The 22,117-nt window shown below is 60.7% G+C and overlaps 1 protein-coding gene across 5 annotated transcripts; it reads left to right on the top strand.

The window, feature by feature from the left end:
• Positions 1-440: 440 nt before the first annotated feature.
• Positions 441-13,518, top strand: STAT3 (signal transducer and activator of transcription 3). Of its 5 annotated transcripts, none has more exons than XM_057379575.1 (24): positions 441-539; positions 4,207-4,347; positions 5,077-5,221; positions 5,384-5,482; positions 5,719-5,814; positions 5,898-5,979; positions 6,378-6,472; positions 6,678-6,829; positions 7,269-7,427; positions 7,526-7,618; positions 8,294-8,353; positions 8,644-8,673; positions 8,780-8,873; positions 8,956-9,003; positions 9,286-9,369; positions 9,465-9,563; positions 9,716-9,851; positions 10,067-10,119; positions 10,207-10,301; positions 10,564-10,703; positions 11,010-11,222; positions 11,431-11,473; positions 11,803-11,915; positions 11,994-13,518. In XM_057379575.1, exons 2-24 carry the CDS (start codon positions 4,220-4,222, stop codon positions 12,047-12,049), a joined length of 2,313 nt encoding a protein of 770 aa, XP_057235558.1. In that variant the 5' UTR covers positions 441-539; positions 4,207-4,219; the 3' UTR covers positions 12,050-13,518. The 5 variants fall into 5 exon arrangements, with proteins under 5 accessions (XP_057235558.1, XP_057235553.1, XP_057235554.1 ...); XM_057379570.1 differs by having other exon boundaries at positions 11,010-11,225; XM_057379571.1 differs by having other exon boundaries at positions 4,204-4,347; positions 11,010-11,225.
• Positions 13,519-22,117: the final 8,599 nt, after the last annotated feature.

The following is a 22,117-nucleotide window of genomic DNA, read 5'->3' as shown; positions in this document are numbered from 1 at the left end:
CGGGGCCGATCCCCACAGCCCCACAGGGACCCATCCCCACAGTCCCACAGGGATCCATCCCCATTCGCCTCACGGGCCCGATCCCCATTTCCCCACGCGGGGGCGCTGCTCCCGGCGCAGCGCACGGAACGCGCGGTCCCTTTAAGAGGCTGCGGCGGCGGCGACCGCGTGACGTCACGGCGCTGCCCGGAACTCAGCCGGGTTTCCCGCACGGCTGTTCCCGGCACTSGCCCGCCTCCCCGGCCCCCTGCACCGCCTCTGCCCAGCGCGGCCCTGCGGCGGGAGGCGGCGCCTTCCGGGAACAGCTCGGGGGGCAGCCCCCTCCGCCGCTCGCCGTGACGCGCCGCGCGGTGGCCGCGCTGATTGGCTATGGGAGGCCGGCCGGGGCGGGGCCGCGGGAACACCGAGCCGCCATTGGCAGTGCGGTGGTGACGTCACGACGGGGCGGAGCCGGGCCGCAGGAGGTGCCGTCCCTGGGCGCAGCCGGACGCGATCGCCGCCGTCACCGGGAGCCGCTGCCCCGCCCGCCGGGACCGCCGGTGAGCGCGGGAGGCGCGGGGGCGCTGCTCGTCGCCGGGAGCCGCTGTCCCCTGGGCCGGTTTGGGGCCGGGGCGGGAGCGGGGCTGGCATCGCGGGATAACGCGGGGGGGGCCTGTCCCGGCTGCCCCCGTCGCTGGAGGCCCGAGCCCCGGGGCGGCGCGGGGTTGGTCTGTGCGACCCGGGTCGGTCTTCCGGGTTCGCATCGAGCACGTCCCGGCGSAGGAGCAGAGCCCGGAACCGGCTTCTCGGAGAGGGAAAAGCGTCCGGACCGGCGGGGCCAGAGGAGGTGCGGCCCGGTCGGGTCSGGCTGGGGTCGGGCCGAGGCTGACACGGCGCCGTGGCTTCGGCGTTCTGGTGCGGAACGGGGCACGGGCTGGTGCGGCTTGTCTCGGTGCTGGTGGCAGAACCAGGGCTGAGAGCCGAGAGGATGGCCCGGGCACCCCGGCTGGGATCAGTGGAGCTGCGAGCGCAGGGCTGTCACACGCCTCTTGGATTGCAGCAGCAGCTCGGGGCCTGCTGCCTGCACCGGGACTTGCGTTGGTGACTGTCCCCGGGACTTGCGTTGGTGACTGTCCCCGTGGGTGCGTGATGGGACGGGTGGTGGCCGAGCGAGCAGCGGGGAGGACGAGCCGCCCGAGAGCTCTGCGGGGGCTGACAGTGCTGCCCACGGCTCCTGCCCGCCCCGGGCTACTGGCACTGCGCTGCCCGTGTGTGGCTGGCTCCTGTCCCGCGGGCCATGGGACACCCCCGCGTTCTTGTCGGAGGGACACAGCCATGCGACTGGCACTGCGCGGGGAGCTGGGAGGGTGGGCGGTCCTGGGCCCGCCCCGTTTGCACCTGCAGGGACTGGCTCTGCCTGTTGTGCACATCGGGGAGTAGACCCTGCTTCCATCCTGAAGGTGGTCGCTGTCACTCCCCCGACTGACTGCCCCAGTTTTCTGCTTCCTGTGGATCTGTTGGAGCTGCTGGAGCAGTGGTGGTGGAGGACAGGAGGGGTGCGGGCTGGGTGTCCCCTGCTCTGGGGTGGGTGGTGGCAGTGTCACTCGCAGCTCCTGCCGTGGGTGTTCTGYTGGGATGGAATTTGGAGAGCTGTGATGAGGACCAGCCGGCTGTGGCATGTGGTGTGATAGGGGAACTCATGCTGAGGTTGCCCAGAGCTGTTTCCCCCCTCCTGTTGCAAATCTCTGCATCACTGTTTCCCACCTCCAAGGCTGGCTTTGAAATCGCTCCAGAGGAGCAGAGCCAAATTCTTCTAACGGCCTTTCCAAACTGGCTCTTGTGCTGCCGGAGCAATTGGCCGCTGTGTTGAGCGGTTTTGCACAGTTGATGACTGTGTGGAAATGGGGGCAGCGAGGTGCCTGGTGCTATTGTGGGGTGCCTGATGCGGGGGCTTTGTGAAGTGTTGGTGGGTCATGACCCTGTGATGGCAATGGCACTGTGATGATGTCTGTGCAATGCTGTYGRTGACTAAGCTTCATCCTACTCATGTCACTACAGGGGACATGGAATCCCAGGGTCATTTTAAGGCCCTTTCCAGTGATTCCCCTATACACATTGCACTAGGGATCATTGCTTGTCGTGGGGGCACACGTAAAAAGTGTTCCCAGGTGTGCCCCAGAGATGAGAAGACAGATAGAAAGCAGTTGCAGGGTTGCTCCCAGGGCAGCCCCGTTTTGAGTGAGGTGGTTGGAGTGTGCAGAGCTATCCCAGGCTGCTGCTGACACTGTGCAGCTGGGCCTGACTCTTGTGCTCTGCCCTTGCAGGGAGATAAAGAAAGATGAACTTTAGCTCTTGAGCTACTTTTAGCAGCTCTGCTCCAAGCTCTGGACAGCATGTTTACCCTCGTGCTTGCATCATGTTGTGTTCGTCCTGGCCATGTTGGCTGCTCTCTGGCTCCATTCCAGAGTCAGAGGAGAGGCAAACCACAGAGATGGGCAAGCCCGGTRGAACTGGAAAGGTTCAACCCTCAGATCTTTAACACAGGCAAGGGACACTTCCCGTTGGTGGGGCTGGCCAGGCAGAGATTCCTGTGTGGTGTTCAGGGCTGTCAGGGTCAGAACTTCCTTGATACTGTTGCCTGCCTCAGTAAGGAGTGTCTCAGGGACCTTTTCCTCTAGGAATGTCAGTGCTGCCTTGTGTGGATGCCAGGAGGAGCTGGAATTCAGTGCTGCAAGCTGGCTTGTCCTGCAGCTGTTTGTGGCAGAGGGAAGTGGCTGATTCCTGTCCAAGTGCTGCTGCCSCGTGGCAGCCTGGGAGCTTTGCTCTTGGCTTTTGGGTACTCTCACACTGTGGCTCCAGCAGTGCTTTGAAATGCCGAGATTGTGGCTTTCAGGTGGAACATCTGCTTGGCTCATGAATCTGGATGTGGCATTTGGTTTGTTTTTTGCAGCCTGATGGGACGGTCTGCCCGTGAGCCACTCTGCCCCGGGCACTGCGGGGGCTGCCTGGGTACTGCCTGCTGTTACCCTATCCTCCTCGGCTCAGAGCTGGAAGCTCTGCTGTGGCAGGAGCTGGGCTGGGGCAGCTGCTGCTGCTGCTGTTTCCGGAGGGGCTGGTGCAGCCCCCCCCAGCCCGGTGCATGGYGCAATAGGAAGCTGAGCTCACCATCCAGGCAGGGCTGGTGGGCTTTCACTTTTGCCTGGCCTGTGCATTTGTTGGGTTTTCCCCATAGCAGCAGCACCACTCATGCTGCAGGAACAKCCTCCTGGACTGAGTGGAAGGGCTGGAGCCCTGCAGCTGCTGGGGCAGAGGGAACCAGCCACAGAGAGCTGAGCACACTGTGGGGCTCTGCTGTGCTGCCCCCCATGCAGCCCTGGTCTATGACCTACAGCTCAGCCCTTGGTCTGCAGAGGTTCTGTCACTAGCCAGGTCTGATTTCAGGGCTGAAGGAGTCTGTTGTCTGCAGGACCCTGTACACCCCTGTCTYTCTYCTTTTGTGTTCACTCATTGCTGCGTTGAAAGCAGGTTTGGTTCACGTGAACTTCCCTGAGGATTGCACCAGAGGGTTGTGGTYCAAGGTTAATGTCCTGTGGAGGCTGCTCCTGCCTTTGGGGCTGTTCAGTGCTGTGAAGTTCTAAAAACCTCTCTAACTCCCAAGTCGGTGCCAACATCTGTCCCCTCTCTGTGCCTCAGYCCACAGAGGATGTTCCCTGTTTCTCTCCTCACACCAGACAAATGGGGAAAGAGTCCCCTGGGAGAGCAGAACACACAGCGATGCTGCATCGCTCAGCACAGGGACATTTGGGAAGAGCAAACCGCTTTCTGCAGGGAAGTGACTGCTGGTGTCACGTGGAGCTCTGCCTTCGTTTTCCAGCACAGCTGGAGTCCCCTCGTTAGTGTCAGTTTGATTTCTATTGATACGAGTCATGAACTTGAAAATTGCTCCTTCCTTGTTTCTGTAGTTTCCCAGCAGTCTCCGCCTTCCACAGTTACTGTAAGCTCCACAGTCACTTCCCTGCCTCCCAAGACTAAATTAAAACCTCCTTCCTACCTGTTGCTGGTGACCTGCCTGTCCATGCCAGCTGTCCTGGAGGACTGCCCTGAGCTCATGCCCTGGCTGTGTCTGATTCTGGCCCCCTCAGCCCTTCTCAGAGAGGTGCAGTAGTCACAGCTGAGTCCTGGCAGGAGGGAGCCAGCTCTGAGCCGGGTGTGTGCCCATCCCAGCAGGTCTCTGGCCAGGATGGCGCAGTGGAACCAGCTACAGCAGCTCGACACTCGGTACCTGGAGCAGCTCCACCAGCTCTACAGTGACAGCTTCCCCATGGAACTSCGGCAGTTCCTGGCACCATGGATTGAAAGCCAGGACTGGTAAGACCTTGTGAAACACCAGTGAGGGAACTTTGCTCAGAAAACCCAGCAGCAGGGGCCCAAGTGGGCTGGAGGAGCTTGCTCACTTTCCCTGGGCCCCTGGCAYGGTGGGACTGGCCTTCCTCCCTGGGGCTTGTGTGGCACTGAGGGAAGCAGGACTRTGCATGGAGTGGGACTTTGTGCACTGTTTGACCCCAGACCAAGAGAAGAGGCAGCTCTGAGGGAGGGGGATGTCCCCATCTAGAGCTGGCTAACACTGACCCCAGAGCACTGATCCTGGATCCCACCCATGAGTGTGTGGGACGCGTTCACAGACATGAGGTGCTGCTGTGCACTGGTACACGGCTGGACTGCAAGCCTGAGCCCACAACTTCTATCACCCAGTCATTTTGGGAGCAAGGGTTTGGTTTGTTGGTGTGAAGTGACTCAGGCCTGCACTGCCCTTGCTGTGATGCAGGTTAGGGTGGCTGGTAGAGGTTCAGTCACCATTCCTGGAGGTGTCCAAGGTGCAACTGGACATGGCACTCAGTGCTCTGGTCTACGTGACAGGATGGTGATTGGTCACAAGTTGAACTCCATCTTAGGTGAACAGGTTGAACTCCATCTTAGGTCTTTTCCAACCTAAATGATTCACTATTTCTGGAAGCTGCACAGGGGGTGGTGGGCATGAGCTGAGCCCCCTGCATGGAACCCATGCCAGGCACCCAGGGCTCTCCCTTCCATGCACAGGGCATATGCTGCCAGCAAGGAGTCTCATGCCACGCTGGTGTTCCACAACCTGCTGGGGGAGATCGACCAGCAGTACAGCCGCTTCCTGCAGGAGTCCAACGTCCTCTACCAGCACAACCTGCGCCGCATCAAGCAGTTCCTGCAGGTGAGTGGGAAGTGCTGGCTTGGCAGGGGTGGGCATGGTGGGAGAGCTGGGGAGAGTTCAAGCGATTCCTCGGCACAGCTCACCATCCACAGCCCTCAGGGATATGCAGGTCCTAGGGATTGCCTTGTGCCTGCTAACTGGGGAGTGTTTGACCCTTTACAGAGCAGATATTTGGAGAAGCCAATGGAAATAGCCCGCATCGTGGCTCGCTGCCTGTGGGAAGAGTCCCGGCTCCTCCAGACAGCTGCCACMGCAGCCCAGGTCAGTGGCTGGGTATCCCAGTGATCCATCCTCATTCCCAGCAGCCAGGACGCAGCCTGGGTGTTCTGGCTGGGTGTGGTGAGCTGGGTGCCCTCTCTTCTCCCTGACCCTGTGCCACCTGGAGCTGATGCTGGAGTGAGCAGCCAGCTGCCCTGTTGTGTGTCAGGGATGGGGTGAAGACCCTGCAGAACCCAGGTTACAGCCCTGTCCTTACGCCCTTCTTGTCCCCTCTGCAGCAAGGGGGACAAGCAACACATCCAACAGCAGCTGTGGTGACAGAGAAGCAGCAGATGCTGGAGCAGCACCTGCAGGATGTCAGGAAGAGGGTGCAGGTATGTGTCTGCCTGGGCACCTTCTGCTTTCCCCACCGAGGTGCTTAGGTGCTTTGAATGAAACCACATCTCTTGCCTTGCAGGATCTGGAGCAGAAGATGAAAGTGGTGGAGAATCTTCAGGATGATTTTGATTTTAACTACAAGACTTTGAAAAGTCAAGGAGGTAATGACAGCTCATTAGCATCCGTAAACCACAGTGTGTTCCTGCAAGGAAACTTGCTGGAGAGGTATTCCAGCCTCCACTCCCAGCGGGAATGTACTCAGGTTCAGGGCATTTGCATGGCAATTGGAGAAATCTGGTCTTTTGTTTATGCCACTGAGGCTGCCCTTGAGGGAGCTGAACCCAGCTCTGCTGCAGGCACAGCAGTGAGATGGGGAGGGATTGGCCTCTGTGGGTGCAGGAGAGCCACCGAGGTTCTTGGTGCCTGTGCCAGATTCCTGCTTGGCTGTAGGGGRCTTTCAGGGTGCCTGCACTTTGCCATGGAAGTGTTGAATCATTGTGGCACTTGGGAAGGTGGGAACATTCAGTGTGTGTGGCTGAAGCTTCTCACCCCTGCACAGACATGCAGGACCTGAACGGGAACAACCAGTCAGTGACCCGGCAGAAGATGCAGCAGCTGGAGCAAATGCTGACAGCACTGGACCAGATGCGCAGGGTGAGCGGAGTGACTGGCCCTCCAGATTCCCCTGGGTGCAGATCCTTCTTTAGGGTCAGAGTTTGGTAGTTYCTGCATGGTGAGAACCTGCAGCAGTGCAGCAAGCACAGCCCTGCGTGACTTCTTCCTTGTGTGTGAATGTGAAACTTGTGGGTCTGTGGGGGAAGTCACAGGGTGCTGAAGGTTCTGCTTTCTCCCTTGGCAGGGCATAGTGAGCGAGCTGGCTGGGCTGCTGTCAGCCATGGAGTATGTGCAGAAGATGTTGGCAGATGAGGAACTGGCAGACTGGAAGAGGAGGCAGCAGATTGCCTGCATCGGTGGCCCACCCAATATCTGCCTGGACAGGCTTGAGAACTGGTGAGAGCTGGCTGGGACTGTGTCAGTCCCCAGAGCAGTGGCACTCGTGCACCTGCTGTGGAAATGAGCTCTTGGTTGCTGRAAATGTCCTTGCAAAATGGTTTCTGATGCCTGCACATGTGAATGTAACCCACTGCTTAGACTGAGTCACCATGGTGGGAACGGTGATGGAATTGTGTCCCAGTGTCCCCAGCTCCATGCCTGGGGGATTCTGAGGCTGCTGAAAAGTTTCTGGCCCTGGTGCCACCTGGGCATGTGCAGGTTTTGTTTGTAATGTATAGTCTAGAAAAATGCTCTGGGCTTGGAGCCACARACACRCTGACTTCTTGACTGGTTTGRCMTGGAGAGTGAATTCTTGCATGGGARAAGGAGGGCTCTGCAGGCTGGACYKTGTGGGCTCAGCARYCARAGCTAATRCTGGTTCTCCCTGCTCTTCTAGGATAACCTCTCTGGCTGAATCACAGCTACAGACCCGGCAGCAGATCAAGAAGTTGGAAGAACTSCAGCAAAAAGTATCCTATAAGGGTGACCCAATCGTCCAGCACCGGCCCATGCTGGAAGAGCGGATTGTGGAGCTGTTCAGGAACCTGATGAAAAGGTGCTGAGGGAGGCAGGAGCTGTGGGCAGTCYYRGTCATGGCYRTGGGTGGARGGTGGGCAGTGAGGTTTGACTGTGGTTCCTTTGTTGTTCCTACAGCGCTTTCGTCGTGGAGAGGCAGCCCTGCATGCCCATGCACCCYGACCGGCCCCTGGTCATCAAGACAGGGGTGCAGTTCACCACCAAAGTCAGGTGGGTCAGCATCCCCATGGGTGGAACTCAGGAGCTGTACAGGGAGGGAGGGCAGAGCGGGATTGCTCTGTGGCAGATGCAGCCCCCAGCTTACCTGGGGGGCACTGGTGCTGGGGAGGAATGGATCCCAGCAGGATAGATCCCAGAGGGATGGTCCCAGCGGGCTGGAGTGCTGCCCACATGACTCAGTGCCGGGCTGGCTGGGGCTCTGCTGTGTTCCTGGAGGCAGCCTGGTTCTGGTAAATCCCGCTGCAGGGGTGGGAAGCATCCCTGGCAACCTGCTGCTCAGCTGGGCTGTGTTCCCTGTCAGCCTCCATGGAGGGAGGCTGCTCTGACACCAGCCTCTGCCTGCAGCTTCCTTGCCCTCTCCCAGCTGTGCCTCCATTGCCCCTTGGCCTGTGGCAGCCCCTGGCCCAGCATAGCATGGAGGGTGTTTGTTCAGAGCCTGSTGTGGGCAGTGAGCAGCCCAAAYGAGCTCCTCRGGRTGCTCAGGGGAGGATCAGCACCTCCCTGGTTCTGGGGACAGGTATTGGGGCTGGCAGTGTGAAGGTGTGCCCAGGGCCACCAGAGGAGCCAGTCCATAGTGCTGGCTGCCAGCTGTGCCATGTGCCCTGTGGAATAGGAAATGTTTCTGTGCAGAGGATGTTCATGCTCTGTGTCTGCTGGCTCTTGCAGGTTGTTRGTCAAGTTTCCAGAGCTGAACTATCAACTGAAAATCAAAGTCTGCATTGACAAGTGAGTCCTGCGCTTCCCTCCTGGTGGCACTGGGTGGGTTTACTGGGATGGGACTGATTCCTGCTGCCCTGGGATTGGGCTCCATCTCCATACCAAGGGCCAGCATGGCCCTCAGTTGAAGGGGAGGGTGCAGGGTGGTTCTGAGTCCTGAGGGTTCACCCCCACGTGGGGGTAAAGCTTGTGGGGCTCATGGCACTCTGCAGGGGTGCAGCTGGCACCACACACCAGCCTGTCTGTATCAGGGTAGGAAAGCCACTGCCATGACCTGGTGTCTCTTTCCCCTTTCTTAGGGACTCCGGGGATGTTGCAGCACTTCGGGGGTAAGTGCACTGTTTGCTTTGGCTGTTTTTTCCTGTTTCTGCTTTTACTCCTGCCAAACATCATTTACAAGACAGCCCTGTCAGCCCCACTCTTTCCTCCTCCCAGGTCCCGCAAGTTTAACATCCTGGGCACCAACACCAAGGTCATGAACATGGAGGAGTCGAACAATGGCAGCCTTTCAGCAGAGTTCAAGCACCTGGTGGGTACCACGGGCTCCTGGGCTGCTCCTGTGTGGCCACATGTCCTTGTGGTGCTGCTGCAGCCTGTCCCTCTCTCTGCAGACCCTGCGGGAGCAGCGCTGTGGCAATGGAGGCCGAGCCAACTGTGACGTGAGTCTAGGGGGTCCTGGGAGGGGGACTGGCCCTTGACAGGGGCAGCTGAGCTGGGAGGGGATGCAGGAGCCCTGCCTTGAGTTGGGGGCTCCACCAGCACTGACTGGGGCATTGGCAGCTGCCAGGCCAGCTCCGAGCAGCTCCCAGCTGAGCCTGGTGGTCATCCAGGAAGATGGGTGCTGGGCCTGGTGGTCATCCAGGAAGAGGGGTGCCTGGTGGTCATGCATTGGGCTGAGGATGGGTGTCTTGTGGTGCTCATGGTGTCCCCTTCTGCCCCAGGCCTCACTGATTGTCACCGAGGAGCTGCACCTYATCACTTTTGAGACAGAGGTGTATCACCAGGGGCTGAAGATCGACCTGGAGGTGAGGCCTGGGTCACTGCCTTCTGCTGCCATGGGTCTGGGTGAAAAAGAGCCCTGGGAATTGTCCCAGCCCATGGTCACATCCTCTCTTTGCAGACCCACTCGCTGCCTGTGGTGGTMATCTCCAACATCTGCCAGATGCCCAATGCCTGGGCATCCATCCTGTGGTACAACATGCTGACCAACAACCCCAAGGTAGGGCTGGCATGGGGAGGCAGCTGGGCAAGTGTCAGGAYGGGGGTGTCACATTGAGAGAGGGAAACTGAGGCCGGGGAGCGAGGCTGAGGCAGGACCTGGCCCTGCTCCTGTCCTGTGTCCTGCTCAGGACTGTGTCTTCCCTTGTGCAGAACGTGAACTTCTTCACCAAGCCGCCCATCGGGACCTGGGACCAGGTGGCAGAGGTGCTGAGCTGGCAGTTYTCCTCCACCACAAAACGSGGCCTCAGCATCGAGCAGCTGACCACGCTGGCAGAAAAACTGCTGGGTAAGTGCTGGTGACGTGGCGTGGTGTCCTGCCCATCCCTGGTGTCCCTTGGGGTGACTCCCCACCTGTACTCATCATCCAAGAGTGGTTGGMCTGAGAGCTGTAATTTTCAGTTGGTTTTCTCCCAAATGACACAAACCTTGAGTTGCTGCCTGGAAATGGTGTGTTTGGAAGAACAACTCCATTTACACGGTAATGTTTCTGTTTTCTGGCAGGACCAGGTGTGAATTACTCTGGCTGTCAGATCACCTGGGCCAAGTTCTGCAAGGTAGAATTCCCTGTCTTCCCTGAGCACCCTTCCTTGGCTGTTCCCTTCCTGCRAGCTATGCTAGCAGCCTCTCTGCCTTTTCCTCAGGAGAACATGGCTGGCAAAGGSTTCTCTTTCTGGGTCTGGCTGGACAACATCATTGACTTGGTGAAGAAATACATCCTGGCGCTGTGGAATGAAGGGTGAGTGCCAGCCCGGGGCCTGTGGATAGGCTGGGCCTTGGAWGGGCTCCATCCTGATGGGATGGGATGCCTTGTCTGTGTGCAGGTGGGCTCTCCTGGGATACTTTTTGCTGGTTCAGTGTGAAAACTCACCTGAGAATCCATAAAATGCCAGGGACTAGGCTGAGTTCTGCTGTTGAGCAGAGCTGGCAGGGCTCACATCCTGGAGGAGCAGCTCCTGTGCCCTGACCCACATTTGTTGTCCTTGCTTCCTCCTGCCCAGGTACATCATGGGGTTCATCAGCAAGGAGCGGGAGCGAGCCATCCTGAGCACCAAGCCYCCGGGAACCTTTCTGCTGCGCTTCAGTGAGAGCAGCAAGGAAGGTGGCATCACCTTCACGTGGGTGGAGAAGGACATCAGTGGTATGAGCTCTACCCTCGCTGCCCTACATGCCTGGCTCGAAATTCCAGGCTCCAAAGGGGGCTTGGACCCCCTGATAAGCACTTGTCCTTTGTCCTTGTCCATCAAGCTGGATTAACCTCTGAGCCTGGCTGCCCTTTGCTGGTCTTTGCCTCCTGGGTGTCTGTGCCCACATGCTGCCCATGAGCAGTTTTTTATGGCATTGAACCCAGTCAGGTCCCAATCCTGCCCCGTGGTCTGGCTGCCCTGGGGGTGTTTGAGGGTGGTCCTGCCTTTGTCCCATCCCAAAACTCTCCTTCTTTGTGCAGGGAAGACGCAGATCCAGTCGGTGGAGCCTTACACCAAGCAGCAGCTGAACAACATGTCGTTTGCTGAGATCATCATGGGCTACAAAATCATGGATGCCACCAACATCCTGGTGTCCCCGCTGGTGTACCTGTACCCAGACATCCCCAAGGAGGAGGCGTTTGGAAAGTACTGCCGCTCTGAGAGTCAGGAACATTCTGAAGCCACGGACTCAGGTAGTCGTTGACTTTCTGTGRCTCCTTTGTCACAGGGAGGCTCCGGGGATAGCACCAGGACCCTGTGCCATCCCTGGAGGGCACAGCCACAGAGTGGGACTAGCCATGGGGTCCCATGGGCAGAGGGAGGGCACTGCCTGTGCTCCGGGGAGCAGAGAGAAGGATTCGTCCTGGGGTGGCTGGTGACTAAGCTTCTCCCTCCTTGCAGGTGCTGCTCCATACCTGAAGACCAAATTCATCTGTGTCACTCCGTGAGTGTTCCTTGGGGGTCTCTGTCAGTGCCTGGGGGGTGTTTGTGTGCTCAGCTTTGCCTGAGGGAGAGCTTTCCTTTCTTTCTTTCCACCTGTATCAGAGCTTTGCTTGGGTACTGCGGGGTTCCCAGCCTGGGGTGACGGCAGGGGCTGAGCCAGGCTCCGGCTGCTGCCCAAACCACAGCGCTGCTCTTCCCCTCCGGGGCCCCTTTCCTCTGGAGAGCTCTGGGGGCCGTGCCCGGGGGCCCCTCAGCGGGTAGAGGGGCTGTTAGAGAGCTCGGGCCAGGCCCTGACTCCGCAGGTTTCTGTGCTTTTTCTCCCTCGGACAGCACYTCCTTCAGCAACACCATCGACCTGCCCATGTCCCCGCGCACCCTGGACTCGCTCATGCAGTTCGGCAACAGCAGCGAGGGCGCGGAGAACAGCGCGGGCGGGCAGTTCGGTGAGTCCGGGGGGGCCCCCGGGGRGCCTGGCCGTGCCCACACACGGGCCCCGTAACCCTGGCTGTGTCTGCCCGCAGAGTCGCTGACCTTCGACATGGAGCTGACCCCAGAGTGTGCGTCCTCGCCCATGTGAGGGGCTGCGCCGGCGCACGGGGCCCTCCCTGGGCTCAGCCTTCCCATCTCCAGAGCGCTCCCCCGGATTTGTCCCGCTCGGCTGCCGCTGCTCCGGGCCTGCCCTCGGGAACAGCTTGGGGCCGGGGTGTCCCTGGATGGGTCAGGTCCTCACCTCACCCAACAGAGCAGCCCCTCTCATCTCTGGGGGAGGGGGATGAACCTTTTTCTATTTCCTTCCATAACAGTTTTTTATTATTTTTGCTCATTCAAGTGCCTATTCGCCTCCGATTGCAGCCACAGTTCCTACAAACACTCCCACAGCCCCAGTCCTGCTGCAGGAAGCTGCTGCCCTGACTGCCCGCAMCCAAACCCACAAAGACCCTACAATTGGAATTGCAGAGGGGATTGGCCATGTTTTGCATCTGTCTCTGCTGCTCCCAGAGCTTGCAGGSTGCAGRGCTGGGTCCCCTCTGTGCCCYAGTTTTGGGGCACAGGGCTCAGAGCTGCAGGTGGATGTATCTAGGTGCTCCTGCCTTGACAGGGCACTGCCCCTGCTGGACTCAGCCTGGCTTTGCTGGGAGCCCAGAGGGTCGGGAGCTGTTTGTGCTTGCCCCCAGCTTCCTGCTTTGGGCACAGCAGTCTGGCCAATGCCAGCAGCCCGGGCTCCTGCTGGCATGGCTGGTGTCCCTGGGGTGGGGACATYTGCAGCTGTGGCCCATTTTGGGAGCTGGGTGAAGGCACAGGGGGCTGTCCTGGCTTTCCTGTGGCCAGGCTGGTGCAGGGAGCACGGTCATGCTTCCAGCACTGTGCTGAGTTGGACCCTGGGGAGCTGGTGACAGCAGGGCACCTGGCCTGTTCCTTTCTCTGTGGGTTGTGTGGGGCCAGCCATGGGGTCTGCAATGTTTTTGGGGGCTTTGTGTGGCATTTCTGTTGGAGTTAAGGTAGAAAGGGGCAAGAGTTGAAGGAAGCAGGTGGATGTGAGGAGAGGAGCCTGCTGCAGGGCAGCGCAGGACAGAGACATGGGTGTTGTGAAGGGCAGGGCTCCTGACTTTTGGGAGGGTTGATGGTTGTGGTCCTGCATTTACCAGAATTGTCAGAGCCCTCCTGCCCTTTTCATGCAGAGGGCACACAGACACRGATGAGCAGTGGAGGGGTGGGGGAGGCAGTGGGAGAGCTGTCCCCTCCAAATTGCATCACAGCTGCTGGGCAGGGAACCAGAGGGCAGGGGGGAGGATCCCCATGGCTGTGGGGTCTGGGCAAACCCCTCCAAGCTGTAGGAGCAGGATGGGGGGGCCCATGGCTGGCCCTGGGGGTGCTCAGAGGGGAGGAGGGCCCTTTGCCCCTGTGCTCGCTCACCATAGCTGCCTCCAGCCACAACCCCTGGAGCCCAGGGCAACATTCAATACTGTAAAAAATTTTATTTTTTTGTATATTTTATTGCTGTATCTACAGGCTTTAACTTTCTCCGAAATAAAGGCCCTGACACGACRTGCTCTGGGGTGCAAGCTCTGACCTGGCTCCGGGAACCGGGGCCTCCGTCAGCGTAACGCGGCTCCTGCGCTGCAGCTGCGGTTTGCTCTGTGCGAGGCAGTGCCGCTGCTGCCTCCACCTGCCCGGCAGGCGTGGGCAGCTGCCCCTTCTCAGGCCCTGCAGGGGGCTATCGGTGTGTCCCAGCCCCGGGGCTGCTTTCTCTGCCCCAGACAAATGCCTGGGTCTCCTCCGCTTGTGTAAAGGAAATGCCGGTGCCAGCGTGGGAGGACGCGGCTGTGCTGGGGCCCTGCTCTGGCTGCTCTCAGCCCGGGGTGTCTGGGGCTGCTGTGGGGCCCTTGTGGGGTTGGTGGGCACTAGATGGAGGTGATTTGGGCTGGGGGGAGCAGGTGCCAGGCTCTGCAGGGCTGGGTGGGTGTATAAGGCTGGGGGCAGTGTCACTGTCACCAGCCATTCTCTGCCTACAGGGTGCTGGTGGATCCTTACCCCAGCCCTCTGCAATGGAGARCAGGATCATTCCAGGGGTTGTGCTCTGATGAGGACGAGAGGGAGAGATTATTTTTCTGTCAGAGCAGGATTAGGGGGATTGTTCATGCGGGTCATGTGGAACTGGCTGTGCTGGATGGTTTGAGGCGCTGGAGGTGCCCTGGAGCCTCCTCTGTCCTCTCGGTGCCCTGGAGCACCCTGCTCGGCTATGAGCTGACCATGTTGCTGTTTTGGGAACCAGCCCTGCTCCAGGACCCTCCATTTCACTGTCAAACCAACCCAGGGCTCTGCCCAGACCCCACAAACCCATTCCTGTCCCCAGTGTGTTGGATCACTGCCTGCCTCAGCCGTGCAGCCCAGGGTGCTGCATTTTGGGGGCAGCTCACAGAGAAATCACCCCTTTCTCCTGCCCTGGCAGGTGCCAGCTCCCCTCTGGCACCTGCAGGATGGGGTTGATAACAGAGGAGTGACGAATTTTCTGACCCATCTGCAACCCCTGGGCTTGCCACAACCATTTGGGGTCAGGAACATCCCACATTCCTGCAGATCCGGGGTTTCTCCTCTCTCTGCACCGGCTGCATCCCTCTTGGAACCTGCCCCACTCAGCCAGGGGCCAGCCCTGAGCAATGGGCTTAAGGAGGGGCACTGCTCCCATTTCTGGGTTCCTGCTTTTGATGCTCTGGGTGGCAGCAGSCTGGCAGCTCCTGGAGTCAGATGTGCAGCAGCAGAAAGTGCCCAGGGARGGTCCCTGTGCTGGGCTGGCGAAACCCCTTCAACAACACCACCAACTGGGCCAAGGGATGCTTGCCAACATCCTGTCCCCCTCCTTCTGCCCCAGCTGCTTCCCTCCCCTTCTGCCCTGCTGGGGCAGAGGGTTGTTTGTGGCTGCAAAAGGAGGTCACAGGGTGGCTTTGCTCCTTGTCCAGGGCCACAGCGCAGTGGGGAGGAGTGGGGACGGTGTCTGAGCCAAGCGTGCAAACGGATTAGGGGTTTCCAAATGCAGATAATCCGCTTGGGATGCGGACACTTGCGTGACGGGCACAGGACGGCCCCGTGGGGATGGGCGGCCACCTGGCAGGGCAGCCCTGGAGCGGGGGCAGCCCAGAGCAGGCGCTCCTGTGGTAGGGTTCCCCTGCTCCCTGGGGTGTCTGAGCTGTGCAATAGTGACAGTTCCTTGGGAATAAACCAGCAGACAGGGATTAGAGAAACCTCCAGCCCCATCCCCACAGCCTGAATGAGCAGTGCTGCAGTGGGGGGTGGGAGGCAGAGACCCCCAGGCCTGGGCTGCCCCCTGCCCGAGGATCTGCTGGGCAGGGTTTTCCCACAGCACCACACACTGAGCTGTGGAAAACATGCCACTGCTGCCCAAGGCAAGAGCCACCCCAATCCCTGCTTCCAGTGCTCAGARCACAACAGTCAAATATTGCATCACGCTCACACTGATACACAGCASAGCAGAGCCAAGCAGTGGTGGCTTCCACTGCCACATGTGGCAGAGGTCAGACCCAGAGCTCCAGCAGAGCACGACTCCAGAGCCACCACCTCCCAGCCATTCCAGGAGGACACAGCCTCCCTCTTTCCCTACGGGTGTCCCATCCTGGCTTAGAATGCAGCACTGGGGGCTCAGCTCATCCCGACACGGGGGTGAAGGGCCCTGGTGCAGCCACTGCACTGGGCTGACCTGTGGCAGCGTGTTCGTGGCAGGAGCTGTGGCTGGGACTGAGCGGTTACTGTGGCAACCTGAGCTCTGCAAGGGAGAGCAGGGATGCAGGGAGAGGGCAGGGATGCATGGGGATGTGCAGCAGCATGGGGAGTGAGGCCCAAATGCAGCCCTGGTGCTGATGCCCCCAGGCCCGGCACTGGGGTGGGCATGAGATGATTGTGTCCTTGGTCCCAGCGGGGCTGTGGATGCTGCTCCATGTGCCACCTCAGGTGCAGCGATGCTCCCTGAGCTGATGGAGGTTCTGATGCCCTCTGCAGAGCCAGCTGGGCTCTCGCTGCCCCAGGTGTTCCAGCAGCAGAAACTGGATGTTCTTTCCTAGCTGGAGAAACGATGGAGGAAACAAAGAGTCTTTGCCCAAGCAGTGGCATTGCTTGGCTGCCGAGGCCAAGTGTTTGCTGGGTTGYTCCCAGCAGTATCCGGGTGGCTGGAAGCAGAGGTTTCCTGTGGAAATTCCCCCTTGGATAAAATGTAATTTTTAGCTGGAGTAGATCATTCCTCCTACCAGCATCAGGCACCATCAGGCTGAGTCTGTGTCAGTGACGAGCTTCCCTGGTGCCCCCACCTTCCCCTGGCCATGGTTCCAARCCCCTGGGCTAGTCAGGCTCTGGGACAGTCTGTGCTGCTGCCTCAGCCACTGGCCTCACTCTCCACAGGCTGCTTCTTGCACCAGCACCAGGGTTGGAACCCCGCAGGGCCCATCYGGACTGGCTCTCCAATGGGACCTTTGTGGGAAAACATGAATCTGTGACTAATGTGGGGATCCATCTGGTTTGCATTAGCTGGGCTGGATTATCACGACAGGGTTTTGTGGCTCAGCACAGACCTGGGAGTGTGGGGGACCCAAAGCAGGGGTGGGATGGGGCTGGGGTCCCCCCGAGACCTGTTTCCCAGTAAACAGGAGGGGATGGAGCCAAGGCTGTGTCCTGCCCGGGTGTTTGTGCCCTGACCAAGCCCTGTGCCCTGCACATCCCAGGAGCAGCAGGGAGGGCTGCAGAGGAGCCGTGCATACAGGATGTACCCGGAGGGCAGTAGCCAGAAGCGTCAGGACCTCTGCAGAGCCACCTAAATAAATGTTTCCACTCCTGAGAAACAATTAAGACCCTTGAGATGCCGCTTAGAGAGGAAGGCTGTTCTGCCTGCACTCTTTGCGCTCCTGCTCCAAACACAGAGGCAATTTTCTCGGAAATCCATTACAAAGCTCCCGGCTCCCTCCGTCCCCGGAATGCACAGCGTCATTCGGCATCCTGCTGAGCTCATGCGAGGGGACCACGCGTGCGGCTGCGGCTCAGCCTGGATCATGCTCACCTTCCCAGAGGCTTTCCCAGACTTTCTGAGGACCAGAGAGCCGGGACAGAGCTAGGAGGCTCGGGGCAGAGCTGGGGCAGATCCAGGGACAGCCTTTCCATCAATCAGTGCTGCAGAYGCTGTTCCCCTGTTCTTTTCCTCTGGAATTTCTCCTGGGTAACATCCCCACCAGCCAGCTCCGAGTTTTCCTTGGGACCTGGTGAAAACAAATTGATTGGATTGGATTGGACTTTATCGGATTCCATTTACCCTCTCAGCATGGAGCACTTCCACTTTCTCTCCCATCACTAATTTATTTTTCCTTTTTCTTTTTTTTTTTTCTCCCCTTCGTAGCAGAAAGAGGAGGGAGAAGGGAGGGAAGTGTTGTGTACATCTTCCAGCTCTCCCAAGCACATGCGGCTGTGCAGGTCTCTGGCACAGGGAGCGCTGTGTCCCTGGGATCCTCCAGATACCCCTGGATCCCTGGTGCCCGGACAGAGCCCCAGCAGCCACAGACATTGTGTGTGACCTTGATTCTCTGGCCCGAGCAGCCAGTGCCCGCCCGGCTGACTGCGCCAATGGGTTATGTGGGCCAGGGATTGTGAAAGCGGCGTGTCCTCGTGATGCAACTCCCCAGAGCGAGAGCGTCCCGGCCAGGCAGGGTGGGCAGGCACCAGGGCCCTGCGCTGCCTTCTCCATTCCTTTGCTTTTGTCTCAGTGAATACAGACAGAGTGGGAGCTGCTGGCTTCACGTTGGGCACCCGTCCCTGCATGCCAGGGTCCCAGCTCACCTCTCTGTGAGCCTGCAGGAGCACTGGGAACTGCAGCCAGGGCTCTGCTGGCAGCRGCTCAGCAGCGATGTGTCAGCCTCTGTGCGTGAGATTCTCCCGAGCGCAGGCGGCAAAACATTTGGTGGGAGCTGGGGGCTGTTCGGGCTGGAGTCATTCATTCACCCGAGGCTGGTGAATTGGAAAGCACCGTTTCGTGGCTGGCGTTTGCATGGAGCAGGTGCTGGGCTGSTGCCTGCCCAGCCCACAGGTATTTATCTCTTGGAAATGTGAGGCTGGATGAGGCAGTGAGGAGCCTGAGCTGGAGCCGGAGGACTTTAGTACAAAAGCAAGAGATAAAAGYAGTAGAGAGGTGGGAACTTGGGGCTGTGCTCTGACACAGTGGCCAAGTGATTTGCAATTGCTGGTGCATCAGCTGTCCCAGAGCGATCCTGTTCCAGCGCTGGCACAAGGAGAGACGAGCCYGGTCCTTCCTGGATTCCTACAGGGAATCCTTCCTGGATTCCTACGGGGAAGGGCCACCAGTGCTTCCACCAGCCCAGAGCAGGACAGGGACCTGTGCTTGGCTGAATTTCCCTCCGCAGTRTTTTCAGGCCGCAGAAGATGAGCTGGTAATGAAAGTGAAAGCCCAGGAGATCCCATGCGGCCGGTGCGAGCGCTGAGGCAGAACGAGCACACCCAGTATTGCTTCCTGCCGCCGCCTCTGCCCATCACCGCACTGCAGCCACACCCCGGGCTGCCCATCTCCCGGGGTGCCCCACTGCCCTGGAGGGGAGTTTGCTGTGCAAGAGATCCTCAGGATGGTTTTTCTCATGGCCAAGAGATCCTCAGGATGGTTTTTCTTATGGCCGCTGTCAACTTTCCCTGTTTGAGCAACTGCAGAGGAGCTGGCAGCACCTTGGGTCTCCTCACGGCTTTCAGGGGAAGCAGCAGTTTGGAAGAGGGGGATGCAGCATCTTGTCCTAGCAGATGACTGAGGCTGCAGCAGCGATGGGGATCTTGGCCGTGGTCATGGCTGCAAAGGGTCAGCCCAGGCCTGCAGTGGGAATGAGCATCGGGCAGCCACGGATGCTCCACACAGAGGGCTCGGTGTCAGGCTGGCAGCAGCATCTGTGGCCACCCGGTACTGATTTGGTCATTCCTGTTTCCAAAACCAAGGCCTGGTGCTGCTTTGGGCTTCCCCGGTACTTACTGCCAAATTCTGGTGCTAGTTTGCGTCCTGCCAGAGCTGCTGGTGTTGAAGCYTGAGGCTGTTTTGGATTCTGCCCGTGCCTGGTGCCTGGTGTAGTATCACTACTTACTTTTGACCAAGTGTGCCAATACTTCGTGCTGGTACCGATGTCGTTAACCGGTGCTGCTGCCCGGTGCCGTCACCCAGTGCCACTGCCCGGTGCCCAGTGCCCACTGCCCGGTGCCCAGTGCCCGATGCCCGGTGCCGTCACTCAGTGCCATTACCCGATGCTGTCACCCAGTGCCACTGCCCGGTGCCCAGTGCCCGATGCCCAGTGCCGTCACCCAGTGCCACTGCCCGGTGCCCAATGCCCGATGCCCGGTGCCGTCACTCAGTGCCATTACCCGGTGCTGTCACCCAGTGCCACTGCCCGATGCCCAGTGCCCGGTGCCCAGTGCCGTCACTCAGTGCCGTCACTCAGTGCCATTACCCGGTGCCGTTAGCCGGTGCCCGGTGCCGCTCCCGTTAGCCGGTGCCGTTCCCGGTGCTGGCGGGGACAGGCGGGGGCGGAGCCGTGGAGGGGCGGGGCCGCGCGGGCCGGGCCGGGGCGCGGCGGGGGCAGAGCGGCGGCGGAGCCGAGCGCCGGGAGCCGCCGGGAGCCGCGGGAGCAGCGGAGCCGCAGCCGCCGCCGCGGCCGCAGGTGGGCACGGGCGCGGAGCCGCCATCGCCGCCGGGACCGGAGCGGGCGGCCCGGGACCCCGTCCGCTCTTCCGCGGCTGGGCCGGGCGGGGTGCGGCGGGGCCGGGGCCGGGGCTCGGGGCTCAGGGCGGTCCGGTCCGGTCCGGTCCGCGCCGTGCGTGTTTCGTAACCTCGGGCGGGCGCAGCTGGGCCGGGCGCGGGGCTCAGCGGGGCTCGGCTGGGCCCGCGGGCCGCTGGGCGGGCGGAGGCGACGAGTGGGGCCGCTCCGAGGGGGCGGCGGGCACGTCCCGGGCCCGTGGTGCTGCCGCGGCGCATCCCGGGGCGGGGGCGCTCCTCGCCCGGCGGAGCGGGGCCGRTTTTCACACCCGGGCCCCGCCGGAGCGGCGGCCCCGGAGGGCGGCTCCGAGTCCCGCTCCCGGGCCGAGGGGAGGATCCGGGACAGCGCGGGGAGTCCCGTCCGGTGACGGGGCAGTCCCGCCGCAGGCAGCACACCGGACCGGGGTGGCGGCAGTGCCGGGGAGCCCCGTTGCTGTCGGTGGGACATGCGGCTCCGCGCCGCCGGGCGGGTGGGATCGGTCCCCGGCGGCAGCGGCGACACGGCGGGGACCGCAGCGCCCGGTGGCCTTTCACCCAGCTCGGGCGCGGCCGGTGACTGGGAGCCCGCGGGAGCCGCGGCCACCTGTCCAGCGGGATACGGAGCTGTCAGGGCTCCGTGCCCGCCCAGCCCCGGGCCCGTGCCAGGCGGGCTCCGGGCASTTCCTGCCCAGCGGCTCCGGGGCTCCAGTGCTCGGCTCGCACCGGCACTGCTGAGCGCGCCCTGGGCTGCTGTCGCCGTGACACCACCGATGGCACCTCCGTGCCGCCGGGCCGGGGCTGTCGGCTTGTGCGAGCGTCTGTGCGCCGTGCTGGGCACCCCGTGGCACAGGGCTGGGGACAGGYGGTGACCAGCAGCGGTGTCTGGGGCGCGTTGTGGAGGGGAGATGGGGCTGGGCTCAGARCAGCACAGCAAGGGCATGGCACATGCTGTCCTGTAGTGCGGGTCGCTTGGTTAGAGCAGATTCCTGGTTGAGGGCTGGCTCACTGCGCTGGCTGCCTGTGGCCAGCCCAAAGCCCTGCAGAGCCCGTGCCTGTGCCCAGAGCAGTGTGAGCCCCAGCAGTGGCATGCATGGGGGGCACTTAGTGCGGGCACCGTGAGGTGCTCTGCAGATCCTGACCACTGCTGTGGGCACCAGGAACTCACTTCACGGTGAGAGCTTTCCCCTCCTGGTCATGACTCCTGGCCCAGGTCCTTGTGCTCCCAAAACCATCAGGATCGCAGCCTGACCTGATGTGGTTCCAAGGTGCTGGATGTGAGGATGGAAACCATCTCCCTGGGTTTTACCAGGAAAAAAAAACATCTCTCCTGGGGACCTGCTGGTTCCTGGGTTGGAGTGGGCTGGGCTGGGCTGTGGGTGCAGCACGAGGAGGAGGAGGAGCTCCGGTGAAGGCTGAGAGGTGCCAACAGCCCGTGCCCAGGGGCACAGCAGAGYTGGGCTGGGAACACGTGTGACAGGTGGCTGTCACCTACTCTGCATTTTGTGGCACTTGGACAGTGTCCTCCCTCAGGGGTGTTGGGCCCCTACAGTTGTCACTGGAGYCACCTCACCTGCCTTGTGAGGTGATCCAAATCCAAAGCTTTGGGGCAGGATTAGGATGCACAGGGATGCTGTCACCAGACAGGTGGCACACAGAGCTTCTGGAGGGACCTTCCCCTCTCGCTGCAGGGGAAGTGCTGACTCCAGAGTGACTGTGAAGGCTTCGCCATGGGATTTCCCAGCTCTCTCTCGAGTGATAGCAAAACTCAGATACTCTGCTTGCAAAAAATCCCTGCTCCCTGCACTCCTCTACGCCGTGGGCGGCAAGTGGTGACTGTGTTGGGCTGAGTACAGCGAAGCGGCCCCGTCAGCTGGGAAATGACTTTCTAGTTTGCAAGGAATGACTGTGAGCTGGGCTGTGCTCAGCAGACTTCACGGCAGCCCTGGGGAGCTGGTGGGAACCCAGGCACAGTGAGATGAAAGGCGGGGCGAGAAGGACCTCCCTGCCATCGGCATCCCCTGGATACCCCTGCCTGCCTGGCTGTGACAACTCCTGCCCTCGGAGCAGCCTCTGCAGGGAAGCCAGGGCACGGTCAGGGTCCCCACGGTGCCAGGACAGGTCAGGACTCAGCCCTGCAGCCATGCAGGCGGCTCCAGCCTGGGAGGGCTGTGCTGGCTTTGGGGCTCCGGCATGCTCCGGGAGAAGTAGCCTCGACAGCTGTAATGTTTCTGTGGCATGCCTTTCCTTTCATGGGGTGTCTATTTTGCAACCCCCAAGTGTTTTGATCCCGGGAGGAAGGGGGCGGGGGTGTTTACCCTGGCACCGCGTGGCTGGTGCAGGGATCCAAGCGGCAGCGCTGGGCATGCCTGAATT

Source organism: Malurus melanocephalus, unplaced genomic scaffold (assembly GCF_030028575.1).
Source record: "Malurus melanocephalus ecotype Western Australia unplaced genomic scaffold, MMel_1.1 scaffold_411, whole genome shotgun sequence".
Taxonomy (NCBI): Eukaryota; Metazoa; Chordata; class Aves; order Passeriformes; family Maluridae; genus Malurus; species Malurus melanocephalus.
Note: the sequence above shows the minus strand (reverse complement) of the source record. Positions and strands in the feature narration are given on the sequence as shown.